The following is a 20,626-nucleotide window of genomic DNA, read 5'->3' as shown; positions in this document are numbered from 1 at the left end:
ATTAGAAGGCATCACTCAGGAGAGTTTCTTCGGTTGCATGCATTGTCACAGGGAAAGTCAGACAGCTCTTCAAAGAGTTTCAGCAAATAGACATGGCTTCCACAAGAAGGGATAAAAACAAAAAGCTGAATCCATCATTTTACACTGTATTTTCCATTATTATGAAATTTAAAGCTTTTGATACCCCATAGGACATCCCTGTCAAGAAGAGGATGGCTGTCTGTCCACCAAGTCAGGCAACCCTAAATCCAAATGTGGGAGTTAGGGATCTCCAGATCAGACTGAGAAAGCGGTATGAGGTTTCAGAAAGTAATATTCAAAGTTAGCTGCATGAAAATGGCATTCATCGATAAGCAGCAAGGAAGAAGCCTATTCCAAAGGCAAATTACAAAAAGATGCCCCTTAAATTTGCCAAACTATATCTGAATGACAGTTGGAGGCATGCTGTGTGGTCAGCTAAAAAATGAAATTTGAGCTTTTTGGACTTGCACATCAGCATTGTGTTTGTCATAAAAACAGCAAAGCTTATGTTCAGAAAAAACACAGACCTTGTTGAGACATACACGAAGTGTAATACGTACCAGGATATTTTGGCCCAAAAACCTGTTTCACTCTGCCAAGAAGCTCATGCTTGGCTGAAAATGGACTCTCCAGCATGACAAAGATCCAAAGCATTCATCCAAATCTACAAGGAAGAGGATAACTAAGCACAAAATAAATATTCTCATTTGGCCATCTCAGTCGCCAGGCCTCGATCCAATTCAACATTTGGGGTGTGAACTCAAGAAAGCAGTTTGCAAATGAAAACCAAAAGATCTGAAGAACCCAGAGCAATTCAAGCACTACATGAAGCATCTTGTAAAGGGTAATCCATGCTAGAGGAGCATTTATGAATTCCTAACTACAGGGGTGGAAATATGAAAATTCACGTATAACTTTTCAAAAATAGTTTTTAAGTAGAGAAAAATATCCAATACATATACATTTTCCTGTTATATTTTTGTATGAATAAATGTGTAGGGCACAGTATAGAGCATTTGTGGTACATGACTTCAAATGATAATGGACAGTTTTCTAAAATTCCTTCATTGTTAATATGCAGATTCAGTGGAGACTGTAACCCCCCCATTCATGTTTAATAACAGAACACTTCAAATCCAGGACCCAGCCGCTGAGCAGGTGAGTCATGACTGCATAGGGGGGGTTAAAATGGAGCTATGTACAAGTCATTCATTGCAATGTGTCCCAGTTTCTCTGTGGCACTTCATTCGCTAATCAGCTCTATTATATTATAAGTTTTTGTCACTGATGAGTAGTTAACAATTTGTGTCATACAGTCAGTGTGATGCAATCAGACACAGACAAGGAACCGCCTATGTGTAGAGAAGCTGGCCGGCACTTGCCCCATAAATGAGCCAAAAAGAGTGACAGTTAAAAGAAACTATTTTTAAAACAAAACAAAGGAAACGAGCCTCCACCAACCACCAGCAGGGACAAAATGAGCCTTTCTCCTGCTCTTCAGCCACACCTGTATTTAATCCACCTTCAATTGTCAGGTGTGGCTTTTTAGCCAAGAGGATGGTTCCTTTACAAATCATCATCAGGTGCACACAATTAAATTATTGACACAATTAACAATTTGCCTCTAGGAGGAGGTGGTGAAGGCTCTCCTTCAGTCTGTGACAGTGTTTCTCAGTCCTACTCCTGGAGCCCCCCTGTCCTGCGTATCTTCAGTCCTTGCTCCAAACACGCCTGATTGAAATGATTAACATGCTCTTGATTAAATCAGGTGTGCTCAGCTAATGAAAAGTGCGACTGATGAGTTCAGTCAGGTAGGTAGAGCAGGGAAAGATGGAAAACGTGCAGAGCAGGGGGGCCCCAGGAGCGGGATTGAGAATCAGTGCTCTATGAAAATGCTTTCATTTTTATGTACCACTACAACACACTGCATCGTCAGCTACTTCAAAATCTGCAGCATCTCTGTGCAGCAGTAGCCACCGTAGGGAATTGGACTTGTGTCCAGAAGGTTGTGGGCTCGCATCGTGAACAGCACCATGCAGTTTCACCCTTGGTCCTCCCCCTCCGTGGGCTTCAGTGGATAGGAATCCGCATGTAAGCTGGCTAAGTCACCTTGAGCAAGAGCGTCTGCAAAAAAACCCAAAAAAAACAAAAACGAATAACGCGTAGGATTTTAAGTCACGAAAGCAGAGCAGGGGGATTTCCTGTTCTCAGGGAAAGAGAGGGAACAATAAACCGCTATCCCGTTTCAGGAGAGGCCTCTGCAGGAGGAGTAAAGCTCTGTAATGCTGCGTCTCCTTCTCTGCACCTCATGACTGATAGCCTGTCGCCTGATTCTGCCTCCACCAGCAGGTTCCTGTGCGTCAGCTTTGCGCCCTCTGCATTTCGGTCAGGCCTCGCACGTGCAGAGCGTCCATCAGCAGAGCTGTACGTCAAAGGCGGCACCTACGAAACGAAAAAGCACAGAGGCCCCCGTTTTTCTTGAGCGTGACATATGGCCAGGTGTTCGTCAGGCCTTCGTAGCGGGCGATTTACACTCCTCGCGAGCTACTGAACGCCCGCCCCAGAGGAGTCTTAGTCGATACGGCTATTAAAGTCCAGACGCCCGACGCACGAGAGCGCGGGTCGATTTCTCCTTTCGCGCAGTCCGTCTCTGTGTGCACCGTGTTACTTGCTGTCTCTTGGGCTGGGCTCTGCTGCACTGGGTTTGAGGGCTTTGATGTGGTCGGAGAAATACGGCGAGGGGACACGTCAGCGCAATCCCAGATCTCATTTCAGACAAAGATTGCAGTTTTACGCTAACAAAAAAATCCTTTCCTTGCGTGCTGCTTGCTTATTTCCTAGAAGCACTTAACCAGGGTAGCTGACATGTCCTCCATTTTTATGTTACTTTGCATTGCAAATTACAATGCACTCAAGCGTGCAGCAGGATTGCAGCATATGTTTGGAATTGGAGCATACATGTTGCATTTCCATTTCTTGTAACTATTAGGTTGTGGGTTTAGTCCCAGGGCCAAGTCCTCTTGGGCAAGGTGCTTCACGTTAACATCCAACAGAGCAGTATGCCCTGGTTAATTGTGTCTTCATTAGCAGGTAAATAGTGGTAAGCATGTTTCGTATTTCTTATCTTCTGTGTTTTTTCAATGACCGTTTGTTCACAGGTGATATCACAAACAGGAAGTGGCCAGTAATATTGCTTGATATACTAATGTGTGGATTGGAATAATAATAATATGTGCGGTGTATTGTGCAGTATTGTGTGTATTTTCCTGTTTGATACCAATAAGTGCTTGAGATGACAGTTCTGTCTTGCCACAATAGCAGTTCATTGAAGTCTTAAATGGCCCATATGAAAATGAAATATATTGTAGTATATTGAGAAATATGTTGTTCTGCACAAGAATATATTATAAATACATTTAAAATACAGAGATGCAAAGCAGAAATATATTTCAATATACCAAAATGGTAGTAATTTACATATGTACTGTACAATATATTGATTGAGCTAAAAGTATATTCTCTAAAATATATATATATATATCATGTTTTTGTATAGGGCATCCCTTTACAACAATGTCACAGCGCTGTCCTAAATGACCTAATGACTTTCCCTTCCATGTTCCCTCAATGCGTAAACAGTACATACATCAAAAACCATTCAGACAGAAGTCTTTATTGAGTGTGGGTGGATACAGGCAGTATGTGATAACCACGTTGATCTCCAAGCCTTAATGACTATCGAACTTCGTCTAATCAGTTCATTATTTCCCTTGTTAGTAAATTTGTTTGATGTGTGTCGTCGCTTCCAAGATGGCTGCCCTCAGTTTTTTTGTTTTTTTCAGAGTAAATAAGGCCAAAGGGTTCTAACGAACCGCTGATGTAGACAATCCTTGTTTATCACTTTCAGGAGGTTCACAGAGCATGAAGTGAAAGTGTTGTGTCCGGACAGATTCGTAGATAATTACCACCGAAATAAGCTGCGCGTTGCATTTTAATTAGGCTACTGGGGACTTTCCGTTTCCACGGCAACATATTGAGGTAATATCCCGCCCAGTGATATCCTGTGGCATCCTTATGAAAATAAATGTAGTTTATAATTTGTTTATTAAATGTAGTCATGACCATATGAAGACAGGTAAAGTTGTTCAAATCACTTTAAAGCAGCGAGTCAGTGGATTGCATAAATCACCTGCATTTCTATACAATTTATTGTGCTGCACTTATAATTTTTGTGACATATTTTGCAAACATTGGGGTGGAGCATTCAGTCTGACAGATCTAACAGTAGTTATAAAAGAATGCAGTTGGCTACGTTTATGAAAGACCAGTAGCATAGCAAGTGAACTGAATGACCCCTTCTGTGTCCATACTTCCAAAACATGTTTACCTAACTATAGAGGACTTGTGTTTTGGGTCTCACTTACTCTGTGAATAAGAAACAGGATGTGAGAGTTTGAACGTGAGAGGCAGCATTGCCAATTACTGCCGGTGAGGCAGACAGGCTTGCCCATGGCTGTACAACTCAGCAACCAAACGTGTGAAAAGACAGACAAACCTGCATTAACACTCAGAAAATAGAGGCTTAAGTGGGTGTAATTTGATTTTCCCTGAAACCGGCTGTCTGCAGAGGACCGTTGTCTTCTTCAATAAAACTAGTTGTCTTTATTAATGCCCCGGGTAAACTTGGCAAAGTCGGCCATTTCCACCGGGCCGATGTGTTTCGCGGGTAATGGTGGTCTCTGAAGCAAGTTCATCACATTACGCCGTGTTTACACAAGGCGGCCGCGGTAATGGTGCGCTCGTTTGACGCATAATCAATAGAGATGGGGGGATAAAGTTTTGAAGCGCCCAGCTGCTTCATGCACTTCAGAGTCATTAGTGCTGCGAGACTTGTGTCTGCACTCCAGTAATTAGTCTAGCTGAATTTCACCCCTTGAGTCTCTAGTCACTGCTTTAAAAAAAAAAACATTTATGTAAAAACATTATTAAAATGTACAGTATTTTCAAATCCTTTTGTCATATTTGGACATGAAAAAATGGTTACTTTTCATAATATTTCCTGGATTTCTAAACATACTTTTTTAACACAAAATGGAGAATATTCAGTTAATTGTATTTGTATGTGTGTATATATACCTATATATACCCCCAGTGACAGAATGTTAGAATTATGGATAGAGTAGTTCTATCCTTGAAGAAATGAATTTGTTAACTGTTTATTTCAAGAGACTTCTCTAATTCTTTTTTGATTGATTGTGATTAGTTGATCTTGATTTATATACATTGGATGTTCCTTAACCCTCTGAGAGGATTTGCTGGTTTTTATTTGATGACACATCCCTCAGAGGATTTTGGGTGACACAGGTGTCCTGTGCCATAATTGATATTGTCTGGCAGTGTTTGACACTATAAAGACCTGTTCATGCTTGTTGACTGCTCTAAGGGGCTGCCAAAAGCCTTTTGACTGAAACATACCTTTTGTGGCAGTTCTGAGTTCCAAATGTGAAACCTGACATGGTAAAGGTGTGCTTCAGAGTGAGAGCTTCATTTCAGTTCTGTCTCGCTTCAGGAGATATGCCCGTTCCTGACCAGCCATCTGAACAGGAAAAGCCAGGCATGCTGAGCCCCGTGCTGAACGCCTCCAACGGCGACGGCTCCGAGACCGAGACCACCTCCGCCATCCTGGCTTCTGTCAAAGAGCAGGTAGGTCCCGTGCGCGCTTACAGCCGCCCTGTCCCCACCAGAGGGGCACAAAAAGTGCACTTGATTTACTTCTGTGGCTTTTTTCATGCTTTTCGAGAGGTTTTCATGCTTCTCAACAGGTTGATTCATGATTGTGTTGGACAATGACAATTTCACTGAATTGTGGTTGCAGTGTGTAATTGTGGGATGTCTGTGTGTGTGTGTGGGGGTTGTTTGCAATAGTGTTGGTATGCAAAAGGGGGCACCCACTGTTACCTGTTAGGTCAGGCATCAGGATCTTGTTGATGAAGCACTGGACTTGTTAACTGGAGGGCCACGGGTTCACACCGTCAGCGCTGTTGTACCCCTTAGCAGAGTGCTTTTCCTCTTTGGCTCCAGTGTAATAAGTCAGCTGTGTAATATGGGTCACTGCGTGCGTTTCGAGTAAAAATAAGACGCCCTGGATAAGGGTGTTTGCTGAGCCAAACGCACTCCGTGTGTGTAATGCAGCGTCCTGTGTTCTGAACTTTTCGGCTCCTCGGATGAAAACACACTTTGCCTCGTGTTTTCGTCTCGCAGCTCAAAGCGGGTATCCATGCGCATTTGTCATTTGAACGCTCATGACAGAGTTTACAGTGGCTGGGGGGAACAGATTAAAAAAAGAAATGAGAAAAGGGAAAACAAGTCTTTTCAGCCGTTCTGTGGCGCTAATCTTCCAGCGTGCCGCATTTAGTCCACCACAATAAAGCTCAGTGCTATAAAAGGTGGTTTCATACAGTCACTTGTGAGTGAAAGGCCTTAGGAAACAAAACATGACTTCCGTCCAAAAAGAAAGAAGCCTTTTACACTCATAAATGGGTAGAGAGAGGTCTTAGCATGGAGTGGCTCTCACACGCTCCAGAGAGAAAGGCTGCTGGTGTTCTCACTCTGTATCATGGGCGTTGAATTACTAGCATGAATTTTTCAGTTGACACACCCGCTGTCATTATTATGATGCTATTGGGCAAATACCGGTAACATTATCTCCATGTAACTTTTTAATTTAACATATATTTAGGGTTGTTCTTTAAATCAGATCTATGATAATGATTTTATGTAGTCCAGTACATCATGCGAATTCCACAAAATATATTTAAAAATCATGCACATTGACATTGAGTTAATGTGTATTGAATGCTTGAAATTTTTGCATGCTGTGTGTATGGCTAGAATATTGCAGTGATATATAATTTACAATTGTCCATATTTTGTGTTTACTGAGTGACAAGTACTCTCCTCACATTTTTGGTTTGGAAATGGACGCTCATCACCACCGGATCCAGCTTGGCCGCTCCCCTTCATATTGAGATCCAAAGCATCTGAGGCTTTCCATCCACGTTCTCCAGCTTTGTACTGTACCTGTCTAGGAGAGGGGTGGCTCCCTCATGGGCTCTTCTGAGGGGGGGCTCCTTTTGGAAGATATTATGGTTTTGGGCTTCTTCCTCAACTTGCTCGGTTTTACCGAATTAATGTTTCAACGCCTTTATGGGTAGCCTTGTGTGTAGTTCCCTCTGGAGTGTTCACCTCCAGCCCTTCTCTGGCTGTGCGCACTCTTATGAATGAGAACTGTGCAAGCAGATGCGTGTTCTGGTTCTCCTGTGTCCATTGTTGTAGACTTACTGAGAATTCAAGTTGTTATTCATCCTGCAGGTGAGCCTACTCAGCTCTCTGCAGCTGGTACAGTGGAATATAAGGAATCAGCCTCATTGGATGTTTAACATCTTTTTTTTTTCCAGAGCTATAGCTGTTGAAATAGAATGACTAGTTGAATAGGTGTCCTTGGCTTTATGTACAATAGTCAGCACACCATTCTATGTTAACATTGTTACATCCTAAGTTACATGGAAGACACCAGTAAGTGGTGGTGAAAGAAACACATGCCTGTTAAGCAAGTGTGCAGCACCGTGATAGGCTATGCTGTGGACGAAGCCATCCACCACCCTGTAGTGGTTAATTTCTCATAATGCTCTCCTCCAATTGGCTGTTGGAGTCAAGAACATCTTATGGTGTGTTGACTATTGTTTATAGGTCATAGGTTACCTGGGTAATCTGTTCATATATTGTTCACAGGTTGCCAAGGTAATCTGTCAGTTTTTCTTTTCTTTATTTTTTTCTCTGTGGATGTTGAGTCATAATTTACAGTAGGATGCGGGTTAAATGAGACATGTCACACACTGTTGCCAACTTTGCAATTTTGTTTCCAGATCTAGAAACCTTTAGAGCCATAAAGTAGCATTTGTCCTCAGAAGTTATAAGATTTTATTGTTACCTTTCCAATGTATGCAGCCCAAAAAACAACAAGCAGTCAGTTTATCTGTCTGGCATGGCAGAGTGCGCTGAAGTGAGCAAGCTGAGCAAGTCCAGTTTCACCCTGGACAAACCCACAGCTCCAACCCCTAGCGTCCTTTCTCCTCAGGACAGAGCTCATGACGGTCAGATGCTCAATGCTCTGATCAGAGGAGCCGCTGGCTTTCCTGGAGTGGCAGGGCACAGGGTGATTGGACAAGCCTGTGATGGCGTCTACGTGTCAGCACCCCTCCACGACGCTTTCACAAGTGAAAGCACACTCTGTGACATCACACGATTACCGCTACATGGTAGCGGACTACACCATTCAACACCATTCATCACCATTCAGTTTAAAATAGAGCAACTGTTGCTACCCCTAAATGCTTTTTCCTTTAACAGTGTAACTGAACTTTTCATTTCTGTTTTTCCGTGATTGGATATTCCATGATTGGATATTTTCTTTCATATAGATATTCACATTTGCTTTCAATTTATATATTTTAATGATAATCAAAGTTGTAGCCAGTAGTTACAAAATTTGTTTGAGAGGTGGTCTGTATCTCTGGCCACTATATCAGGCCCAGTGTGGTATCAGCTGTGCATGCTAGAATGTTCAGATTCTGAAAGTTCTAGTTGTGGTAGTCAGTGGGAAAATTTCATTGTAAAATTATAAATATCTTGACGGAGTACAGAAGATCGGATGAAATACGATGAAGATGAATAAGGAATAAGAGTAGTGAATTGGCTTTCTCAAGCCAACCTAAAAATTGACTCGTATTGTTGGAACTTCAGAAAGATAGCTTTACAGTGTTGACCCCTTTTCATTACTAATGGCATATTCTGAGCATTGAATGGGACAACTGTCATTCTGTAAGCCCGTTTGTTTCACTGAGGATTTTTTTTTGGGTGCTTGTATGTGAAGGGGTTCATCCTGCACACTGTAACGAATCTGTAAGTAAAAATAATGCACAGCAGAAATATTACAATGCTATATTAATGCTGCAATTTTCACAGTTGACTTGGGTTTTTAAAAAAACAGTATGTAAATCAATCGGTCAAATTATTTTTTATAGCACGTTTTTACTATGAAGATTGTCAGAGTCAAAACAATCAAGCCCATAGGAGTACAAAAATAGCAGTACATTTGGTACACAAAGCTAAGATACTTGAGATAAACACAGTGGTTCAATGTTGACACATTTCAAAAAAGTGTGTCATTTGCACACAGTTCACCGTGCTACACTCCCCCTGCGGTGAAAGGGCGCTGTTTATACAGTTAGGCGGCTGACTTGCGGATGACAGCTGGAAAAGGTTCACAACAAGCCCCTGCACATTGTGAGCTCCCTGCCTCCTGGTCGTAGCCAGTCACCCGGTTCTGTTGCACTTCACCGTAAACCCACATCACTTTCCCCTTTGGTCTAATTCAGTCTGAAAAGAGTTATGAATGATTGAGGTTCTGAATGAAGGTTTTCAGTCCATGACCATAAAAATCCTTTTCCATGTCAGCTGTTCACGGCATCCCTCCTCCACCCCACCTCCCCCCTTCCTTTTCCCTGTTTATGACATCCAAGGGGGGGGTCAACAGCCTTGGCTCGTGGCCAGGTGCAATCCCTTCATCGGACTCTGAGCCAAATGTATGCACCACTACACCAACATTGATGGCAACCTTTTACACTCTGATTATATGGAAAGTTGCGACCAAGTTACATCTGCTGAAGAGTAGCTCTCACCAGACATGGTGTTCTCAGTGAAGAACTGAAAGCTGTTTTGTTTTGGATGAGCGAAAGCTGGACATTTGGCAGACAGGTTAGTCTGTGCTCCCCCTCATGCAGTGATGTAATGTAACGTAATGTGATGCCGTGTGATCGGAGTGACAGACACGTTCTCTGTTTACCTACACAGTGGAGCCAGAACAAAAACGCAAGGCATAAAAGGGTTGCCAGACACACACGCTGAAATGCTTCACAATGCTGCGTGCTCCTGCAAAGGTCAGCTGGTATGGTGTGCCGCGGTTTGGACACACCGCTGCCAATGCACGGTGAGAATGAATGAATGCTTGCTTGTTACTGCAGCATCACCACATCACCTGGGACCGGAAGGTTGTGGGTTCATCAGAAGGGTGTGGGTTTGATTCCCCAATTGGATGCTGCTGTGACCCTTCTTGACCAAGCCTCTTAACCTGAATTGCTTCGCTAGAAGCTACGTAAAAGGAGAATGTGACATTGGACAATTGGGACTCCTCAGCAAATTCATGTTATGTTGCATCTTTGAGTCGAATTGGTTAGAGCTGTAGATATTACCTGTAGAGGTCGTGGTCTTCATTGTGATTTTTGAATTAAGATCAGCTGTTTTTTTTATGTGGGGAATGATAGCATTTATTCCTGTTCTTTCGCTCTTCCTTTTTTGACCTTTATCCACGTGATCTGTAACTAAAAGGTCAGGACTGGTTTGCATTGTCAGTATTGTGAAATGGATGATGGATAAGGCGATTATATCCTGTACTGCTCTCCCCTGTGGCTTCATAACCCTCTGCTCTTAGGTATTGATAACAGTCAGTCTCTTGTGCGATCACCATCATCCTTTTCATTCAGCTTGATGGACACTTGAAAAGATAAAGCTTGCGTCAAATGAAAAATGACCTGATCAGCAAAACATGGCATTTGATATCAGGTAAAAAAAACATATTTACTAGCCTATCTATTGACAAGAGAATATAGATTCGTTTGACTCTTTTCTCCTGTGTGTGCGATGTGGACCGAGCTAAAAAAAACGTCAGCAACATTTATGCTGATAATATGCAAATGACAGCACAGCATCCCATATAGGCCTCTTTGAGGTTCAGAGTTCCTTGCATGGTGACAGGACTGTTGTATATCATTATCAGTCCATTGTGTATGTCCTGCTGTAGTTTACATGGAAAAATAAAACCATTTCATGCCCAGTGCAGAATGAAGTATACTATAAAATTGCAATTCCATTCGTTTTGGAAGGAGTGAGCTTCTCTGCCCTGATGCTAGAAAGCCACAGTGCCTACAGGGCTACTCTGCCCCTTCCCGGAGGACCACAGTGCCTGCAAGGCTACTCTACCCTGGTGCTGGTGTGCCACAGTGCCTGCAAGGCTACTCTACCCTGGTCCTAGAGGACCACAGTGCCTGCAAGGCTACTCTACCCTGGTCCTAGAGGGCCACAGTGCCTGCAAGGATACTCTACCCTGGTCCTGGAGGGCCACAGTGCCTGCAAGGCTACTCTACCCTGGTCCTGGAGGGCTACAGTGCCTGCAAGGCTACTCTACCCTGGTGCTGGTATGCCACAGTGTCTGGAAGGCTACTGTACCCTGGTGCTGGTGTGCCACAGTGTCTGGAAGGGTACTCTACCCTGGTCCTAGAGGACCGCAGTGTCTGCAGGGCTGCTCTACTCTGGTCCTGGTGGGCCACAGTGCCAGCAGGGTTATTCCATGCTTGTCCAGAAGGTTCTTTCCTGCTAGATAATGAAACACCTGGCTTAATGAAACATCATCTCCATCTCTATTCCCGGTGGAATTGAGCATGTTTATTCTACTACTATGGGCTCCCAGTCATCGGCGGATGACACAGGGGTCACAGAGCCCAACTTGCAAACTTCAAAGTGGCCCTGGCCACTGAGCCACTCAAGATCCTCTAGTGGCCACTGTTTGGTCATGACCACAGAAAAACAAGTCCAAGTAAAACACACCTGGTATGTTCTTTTACAAAAAACGAAAATGATATTATCATATCATGATATTATAATAATAAGTCAGAAGTCAATGGGCAGGTCCTTCAACGGTCATTTCACATTCTCCCAATGTTGCCACTAAGTTGTGTCTGCTCTCTGGACTCCCACAAGCTGCAGGCAGCCAGGCCTGGGCCACATGTAGAAGGGAATGAATGCTGACAGGCCTCGCGTTCCAATGGCTGTTCAGTTGGCTCTGCAGCATTTAAAAAAAAAATAATAATAATAAAAAATAAAACTCTCTCAGGGTGAAAACATGACAGTCTGCTGGAATGGGAGAGTAGGTTACAGAGATGCCTTAGCCAGAGAGCCCCCACAGTCACTCTAACACACACCCCCCTCCCCACAAACACAGACACACGGACGCACACACACACACACACAAACTCTTCCTGTCAGGATTGCTTAAGAGTAGAGAGGAGAAGAGTAAAGAATCTCTGTTCATTTGCAATTCAGATCCACAGGAGGAGCTGCTGCAGTGGGATTTGTCCAACTTCCTGTCGCTGGCACGATCAGAACGATGTCACATCCTGTCACACTCAGAGAGCAATGAGCACATGTACATCCCCGCAGGCATAAATGTCACCTTTCAGTCTGCCACTGACACGCACCTGGAACAGCAGGTTAACTCTGAGAAGGAGAGACTTTTTTACCGTCATGTTAACTGTAAATTGTAGTAAATATTTGTACATTTGAGGATCCTCTGTGGTCATTAACCTCCATTTACCATCTTTCCAGAAAACAGATCTGTATTCTGCCAATGTCAGTTGAAATAGGATAATTGTAATTGTCTGACTGATTATGTGTCTGGTGGCCAGTCATTGGCTAATGAGCCTCACCTGGCTGATTGAAGGCTAAATACGGGTGTATGGCTGGAGTGCAGAGGTCAGTCTGTCAGTTTGTTATGATGTAGTTTTGGTCAGGCCGGTTCCTGTGGATTGTGTTGCAGTTATAAAATGAATCCTAGATTTTTTTGTACATTTGCTCCTTTTTTTTATTTATTTTTTTTTTTATGTGTGCTGCATTCACCAACACTGTTATGCGTTGAGTCCCTGTGAAAACCATGCCTTCCATAAAACTGAACTGAGGTCAGCAGATGCTGCAGCACCCTCTGGGGTCAGCAGCATATGCTGACAGCTGAGGTCCCCAGTGGTGGTCCTCCTGTGATGGTCCTTCAGACCCACAGTGCAGGTCAGACCGTGCCCTCTCTTTTCAGCTCTGTAGGCAGGCTTTTCTGTTGCCGTGATACCGTCAGGAGGGTTAATGGGACCATGTGGCTAACTCCGTCATGTCTGGGGAGTCTTTCGTCCCTTTGTTGACGTGTATTGGCCCAAACAAGGAACACACAAGAAATGGTAGAATGTTCACTACGGTTCTCCATCACTAGAAATGAAACCTTGGCCTCTGTCAGCCTTACATTTTAAGTGCTGTCTCTTCATTCTTCTACCATTACTAGAACTCCTGAAGACTGATCTATGCTTCAAATTTTCATGTAAATGCAAATGCATATGAGGACATGGCAGTGGCGTCTTCCAGCTGAAGACCCTTCATGCTGGATGTGTATATCATCTGTATGTATGTACTGACTGTCAAAATGGTTAGTTCTTCATTGTTCCTTTAATAGGTGAATTTGAGTTCCAGCCATGACAGTAATCATCATCAATCAGCCATTGAATGCAGCGACCCAGTCATTTGTACAGCTCTTCTCATTATTACAAAATCTAGGTGGTGTAAAACAGGCAGCTTGACCAGCTGTGAGACCAGTTGTTATGGTTGCAATTACATCATTCTTTCATGCAGCAGTTATAGTCGCGCTGACTGCAAGATGTGTAACTCAGCCCTTACCTGTAATTGAAGAGTTAGCCACTAATTTTCAGACACATTCCTGATTTGAAAGGGAGGACAATATACCAACCTGAGGAAAGAAATGTCCACAAAATGAAATCAATCCATGAACAGGGTACTGCAACATTACCTGTCTGATATCGATGATATAGATTAGAGTTTGGCACGGATTTCTATATGGATATTGTTTTATTGAAGTTCAGGTTAATGATGAAATTTCATTGTGTGGTGTGAATCGATGTGCGAAATCCGTGCACAAGTTGAATTGAATTCATGGTGAGTCATTTCAACAGAAATGGAGTGGCTGGGCAAAACATTTAATCAAAAGCTCAATCAGATGTACAGTAATTAATGCGGAGGCGAGCTGGAAGAAAGACCAGCGTGCAGAGTGTGCCCCCTGGGTGCCTACATAGCGTTTTTCCAGGGTTGTGTAGTATGCCATTTATTTGATCTGGAAATAATGTTTGTTTCATCTGCCTTCTGTGAATGTGGCCTTGACTTTCTCTGTGTTGGTTTTTATCTTAGAATCTTGCTTGAATAGAGAGTGTGACTTTGTTAGTTGTCATATGAGTTAGTAACTGAGAAAACATCAGCATTTTTAGTTTCAATAGTGAATAATAGCAACAATAGCTTCTCCCAGCAATGTCGGTGTTTATGTTAGAATTCTCCAACCTAGATAATTGTGGTATTGAAGGCAGTTTTTGTTCATGGAAACAAACCATGATGAAATAATTATATAAAAATGTGCATATTCCAAATGTTCCTGCAAAAGGTACATCCATTTTGATCATTTTGTATTTTTTTGTGAAAGCTGTTCAACTTAAATAGTTAATTACCTTCAAACATGCTAATGTTTTTTTCATGAATTAACTTGCCACTAGATGGCAAACTCATTTAAGCCTCCTATACAGTGAGGACTGTCTTTAGCGACCAGCATATGTGATGAGGAAAGAGTACTTCAGAAATCTTGTCTTTCCTGCCTGACTCTATTCAAGCCTGGGGCATTGTGCATCAAAAACTACTAAATGTGTGTTGTGTGTAAATAACCTAACACTGCTTATATTTCTGTGGGTATGTACTAATATATGGCTAGATATCATGACTATGTGTCTATTTTGTTAATTTTTTTATTCTGTACATATATGTGTATTGTCAAGCTCTGATGGTTTGAGTATAGTTCTTTACAGTATGTGTGAGTGTAGTTGTGAGTGTAACCCTTTATTTGTTAAAAACAGTAAAATAATTGCTTTCCTTCCACTGACCAAAAGCCTAAATCGATAGCTTATCTGGCTTTTTGTAGTGGTGTTTGTCTTGTGTTTGATGGCCTGTTCATATTTGCTGAGAATGTAGGGAAGGAACCATTTCCCCAGTACACTTTTTGTGAACAAAAGCATGTGTCTGTGGTATGCACTGTGCAACTCTTGTCACTCTTTCCTGAAAAAAAAGTGCTTTAGACGGGGTGGTTAGGTCTTAGAACCAGAGATTTGCAGGTTTGAATCTTTACATGAGACACTGCTGTTGCGCCATTGAGCTGCAAGGAGCCTGAATGGTTTTAGCAAGCGCCCAGTTGTATGTAAGCTCTGTAAATTACCCAGGGGGGAACAGGGATCTGTTCTAAGCAAAATAAGTCCTCTAACGCAAGGTGAGACAGGGAGACGCAGGAGAGGAGAGCGGTCAAAGGCCGAGCTCTCCCCCGCCGGGAGCACGCAGCCACCCCCTGGGTGTGTCCGGCAGGTATGCTGTTCCGGAGTTTGACCTTGGGGACGGAGCGTCAGAGAGCCCTATGCCATCTGCCCACCTCGTCAGAAACGGACAGGAGCGGCCCTCTCTAACGGCGTGTCGCGGAATCCCGGAAGGGGCTGCCAACGGCTGCTGTTTCACCATGTGGCCGATCAGGGGCGGGTGGGGGAGGGGGGGAGGGACTAAAGTAGTCTATGCCAGCAAAGCAACCCCCCCCCCCCATCTCATTTTCACTCCAAGAAGGTTAATAGATTTCGATGCGCATCGCAGTTGTAAATGTCTCACGTTGGCGGTGCGTCGCCTGCTGTTCTTTCATGATAAGGGGAGATGACATGTGGAGAGTGACAGCGAGGATAGGGGGTTACAGGGCTGACACCCCCCCTCCCCTCGCCCCCCCCACATCCTCCTGTCACAGGAAGTGGGATTAGCAGACTGCCTCTGCGTCAGACACATCCGGTTACATCCAACGAGCGTTTACACCCGGGGAGTCGTCTATCGCCATGCTCTGTCTGTCTGTCTCCCTTTCTCCGTTCCCTTTAATCCCGATGTGTTACATTGGCACGGCGTTCACGGGCCTCGCTGAGGCAGTTTGGACCCTTTCGACATCAGGGAGGGATGAAACAACAAAAACGACACTTTCTCTCTGTCCCTCTGGTCCTCTTCTCCTCCTCTCTCTTTCTTTCTCCCTCTCCTCCCGTCTCACTCCTCCTTTTTTCTTGCCTTTTTCAGTCTCCCCCGTTCTCTTGCTTTCTCCATATCCCTGTCCTGTTCTCTCTCTCTCAGTCTCTTGTTTTCTTTATTGAAATGACCTACATACGTTTCTGTTGCCATGGCCTGTTCATATCTAACAGAAGAAGCAATGCTAGCACAAGTACAATCAATATATTCTAGTGATTATATAAAGAAATGAAAAATAGAACAGCAGCAAGAAAAAATGAATAAATACAAATGAAAGAATGTGAAATAGGATGATACAAAGCCATGATGTTAGATATTGGAAATCTGGAGCTGAAGCGTGACTGAAGGCCATTGTTTGTGTCACTTTCTGGCCCTCAGGCTGTGGCAGGTTCTTGCCTGCAGGGCTACCGGTACTGTGCTCCTCATTCCCTCCAAGGATGATGGGTAATTTATCTGAGTCCTATATAGCAGGGCATTGTGGACGGACTCATGTCCCTCGCCTCCATGTGCTTACTATGATGCTTTTTGTGATGAAGTGCGGATCCGTCTCGGCCTGTTGCAGACTGAGCACATTCTGGCCTCCCTCGGTAGCCAGGCTCTCCTACGTCGGCCTGACTCCGTCACCAGGCAGGGCTAACTGAGTCTACACTTTGTCAACATATTTCTTCATTTAATATCTGCCACTGTTGACAGGTAATCTGTCACAGTGTAGTCTTTTTTTAGGCCTGTTAACATTCAACTGACTTTCTCTCTCTCTCTCGTTCTTTCTTCCCGTCTCTTTCCCCGTCTTTCCTGCTATTTCCCTCCCGCTCTTCCACCCCGTCTGCATCTCTCTGAGTTACATCTGAAGCACTGCTCTGAATTCATGTACAGTAGGTCTGTTCACCACTCAGTCTGAGGTAGTCTGAGTATGTTGGTGGGCAGTCATGTATAATTGATAGATTAATTCAGGTGAGAGTAGGAGTGCACCGCGACTCGTTCAAGGGGTAGGAGTTAGATGTCCGGCCACATTAGGAATCAGGTAGGTTACCTGACGGAGTTGTATTTGCAAGCTTTAGCGTCCGCTATCCTGCTACAGCTAGGTGCCTCTTCTGGGGTTCATTACTGATTATCAGTGAGTGCAAGACCCTAACAGCACCAGAGTAACTAACACACGCACCAGAGAACAGTAACAAATGGGAACGCGTTCACGCCTTGTGTGCGTGGAGTCATTTAAAAAGATTAAAAATGAAATTTGCAAAAATAATAAAGACAGATTGGCAGTTCTGATGTTAACCTCCAAGAAAGAGTGAGAACTGGAGAATATGAAAGGCTTGATGTGAAACAGAATGAGAACTCCTTCAGGAAACAGAAGATTATACCCATATGTGGTCAAAAGAAATATCCAAAATAGTCTTTTCAAAATATGTCAAATTGTACCACGTATATTAAAGCAATTATTGACTCTTAAAAACTGCTATGTTAAATTTCAAATTTTCTAATGAATCCCTGCTAATGAATAAAATTTAACATAATGTATAAAATATAATATATAAATACATAAACTGTGGGATTTGGTAGTGAGTTCTACATGCACAGAATTACTTGTGTGACAGTGACATACATTTTTTTTTTCCAAACTGACATACTTGTGAGGAGGTTCGTGTATATCAAGCTGTTTCACATCAGAGAGATAAGAATATGCTTTGTTTGGGATGTGACCCAATGACTTGTCTGGCAGTCGATCAAGCCAAGCTGTTGGACTGTGTGTATGACTGCCGTTGTTCTCCACAGATAAACCTAGGTTCAATTCCCACTCCTCGTCTCTGGCTGTGCTTCGTTAAGTGAAGCTTGTTTAATCGCCAGCTACAGTTTAAGTGGTGATGTGCATGTCAGCTTTGGATGCTGAATTTGTGCTCACGTAATTGATTTCCAGAGTAAAGAGCCAGATTAGTCAGCCAGGAGGAAAGTTAATGAAATTTGCTGCATCAGAGCTACATTAAGGTATTTTGAAAATGTAATTCGGTATCCACATTTATGAAGTCATAAGCCGTAACTTTTATAAGCCATGCCTCTCCAGGGTAAATGTTTAAGAGACAAATTCCAGTCCGGCCCATTTTCATAAAATTGGCCACCTTCTTAAATTCTTAGTAAATGTTAAGCAAAAAGCACACTGAGGTTCGTTTGAACTGAGGCTTAAATTTTGAAAGGAAATTATTTGAAAGTGCTACATATGATAAAGGTCTCTCCCAAGGCAACAGAAGGAAGTTTCAAGCTGCATTCAAGCAGTGAGTAATTGTTACTACCTATGAAAAAATCATTTCCAACCATATTTGTTGTCAATTTTATGCTAAATCAACTGACTTCATATCTGGGCACCAGTTTCTTACGCCCTTTATTCTTTGCATAGTGTATAGAGTCTGGCATCGCTGTAATGTCACTCAGCAGCAAACGAGGTGTAGAGTCACGTTATACTGTGATGGTCGTTAGGAACGTGACTCAGCTTTCATTTTGCTCAAGTACGTAAATCCATACCAATTTGCACGGCCAAACTGAGACTTTTCTAAAATAGCAAAAGTTAAGAGTGACTTTTTTTAAAAAAAAACTTCACTTTAAGTGACTTCTTGTCTGGCTTTGATTCTGAGACACATACCCGTACTTCCATCAAATTGGCAAACTAGTATAATTTAAAGGTGTGTTAATTGATTTATATCTTAATGCAATTTGTATGTAATACGCGTTACCAAATGCCAAAGTGGAGCCAAAATACAGAATCTGTGTTCTGTAAAGGTATTTTGGCTCAGAATCAATCACACTGCTTTGTAGCCTGTGGCTGTGGATGGCAAATCTAAACAGCTGTTCATTTCGCCGGTTACATGTGTGACACAAGTTTGGTGATTTCTAAAATGAACAAGAAATGATGTCAAAGTGAATCCAACAGAAATCCCTCAACAGCACTACTGTATCATGTATATATATTCTGGATGTTTACATATTAATGGGTATGCATTTGTTGTTAATTAAAATTCATGAGTTGATTTACTTGGTTGACAAACATAACCCATTTTAGAAATCCTAAAGGATAGCCACTTTAATGAATGATTAAAGGACATATCAATAAATCACTGCAGAAGTCATCACTGATTGAAAGCAGGATTTTCCCACCATAGATGTTTTTCCACAGCACCTAGTTAGAAACTGCCACCTACATCCCATAATTCTGCCAGTGTTTTAAATTAAGTATTGCTGTAAAATGTGTGTTTCATGGTTATGCATGTGTATGACCAGAGGGGCTCTGTGTAAGACAGAGAAAAATCACCCATGTGCTGGATTAGGATCAGATTTCTCTATGTAATCCTCACTCTAACGGAAAACCACTGAACAGCAAAGCTGACCTGGGTCGAATGTTTTAAAGGCTCGTTCAACCTTCACGGTACAATTTGAAAGAGGAATGCTGAGCTAACCAAAGTGAGACCTGCATGTGGCAGGTTTACTGAAACGCCTTAGTTAGCTATCTTATAACCTAGATAACGGGCAGGGCTTTTGTAATGTATTATGTTACAAGCCACCCAACCGTATGAACTGCTTCTGGGGGCAAAAATATCAGGTTCTCATACAGAAGAGTAGTTAGCCTCTCATTGCTTTCATCCTCAATTATGCTTAAAATATCATTTAACATAATGCGGTTAATTTAATGTACACCAACCTTATGTAAATGTTCTACAGCACTCCATCAAATGCCTGTCTGGTGCATGTTCCTTGACCTCTTTAAAAGTTTATCTACCACAAGAAAAATATGCTATTACAGTTGATGGTAATCAGATCTGGCACGTAGCTTGTATTTCAGTGGATTAACTTCAGCTCTAACCTGTTTGAGCACTCTCACAATTTCAAGTCATTCAGCCCTTGATTACTATCATCAGAATTTCATCTTTACCTTTGTTAAAATGCCTTGCCATGCGATTGGTTTTCTCATTAATATATGGAAAATTGCCATTTCTGAACCCGTCAGCGGTTTCATTGGCTGCTGAATTTTCTACGTGCAAACTGATGCGCTGGGTTCAGTACTAAAACATGCATAACACCTGAACTGTGACTCACTAGGATTATGTCTCAATTGGCAAAAATAAGTCAGGTAGAAACAAGATAAACCACTCAATTCTAACCTGTTCAACTCACTGCTGTTGTGGCTTTGAACAGGAGCAAACTATGGTATTTAACTGTATTGTAACTTCAGTTATTTAATTTTTAGTTAACCTGTCTTTTGGAGTATAAATGACCAACCCCTATAACTATCTGCCTGTGAGAACATTGGTAAGGCTAGTAGTAGGGCTGGCTTATTTTATTGACTTGAGTAAGAGGGTGATGGGTTCTAGGATTAGATATATTGTACATGCAGCTTCTTGGCACATGTCATGGAGAATACAGTTTTAACATCTGACTGCAGTGTAATGCAAAGACAAAGTTGCAAACAAAGTGCATTGCAGTTGGATTAAATCTGGCTCTCAGAGTTTAGGTGAATTGGAGGAACATTGTCATACCAATGCACTTTTCTTCAATGTGATTCATGACAGCACTTCACAGAAAATATTCTGTGTTATTG

At 42.6% G+C, this 20,626-nt stretch overlaps 1 protein-coding gene across 1 annotated transcript in view; it reads left to right on the top strand.

Moving 5' to 3' along the window:
• The window catches only part of LOC118771140 (catenin delta-2-like), a 202,310-nt gene that overhangs the window by 30,145 nt on the left and 151,539 nt on the right, over positions 1 to 20,626 (top strand). Inside the window, exon 2 of the mRNA XM_036519030.1 lies at positions 5,591 to 5,724. Coding sequence (XP_036374923.1) covers positions 5,596 to 5,724 — 129 coding nt within the window. The 5' untranslated portion in view covers positions 5,591 to 5,595. The remainder of the gene's footprint in view (positions 1 to 5,590; positions 5,725 to 20,626) is intronic.

The sequence above is a fragment of the Megalops cyprinoides genome, chromosome 24 (genome assembly GCF_013368585.1).
Source record: "Megalops cyprinoides isolate fMegCyp1 chromosome 24, fMegCyp1.pri, whole genome shotgun sequence".
Lineage (NCBI taxonomy): Eukaryota > Metazoa > Chordata > Actinopteri > Elopiformes > Megalopidae > Megalops > Megalops cyprinoides.
This window is presented reverse-complemented; position numbering and strand designations above follow the sequence as displayed.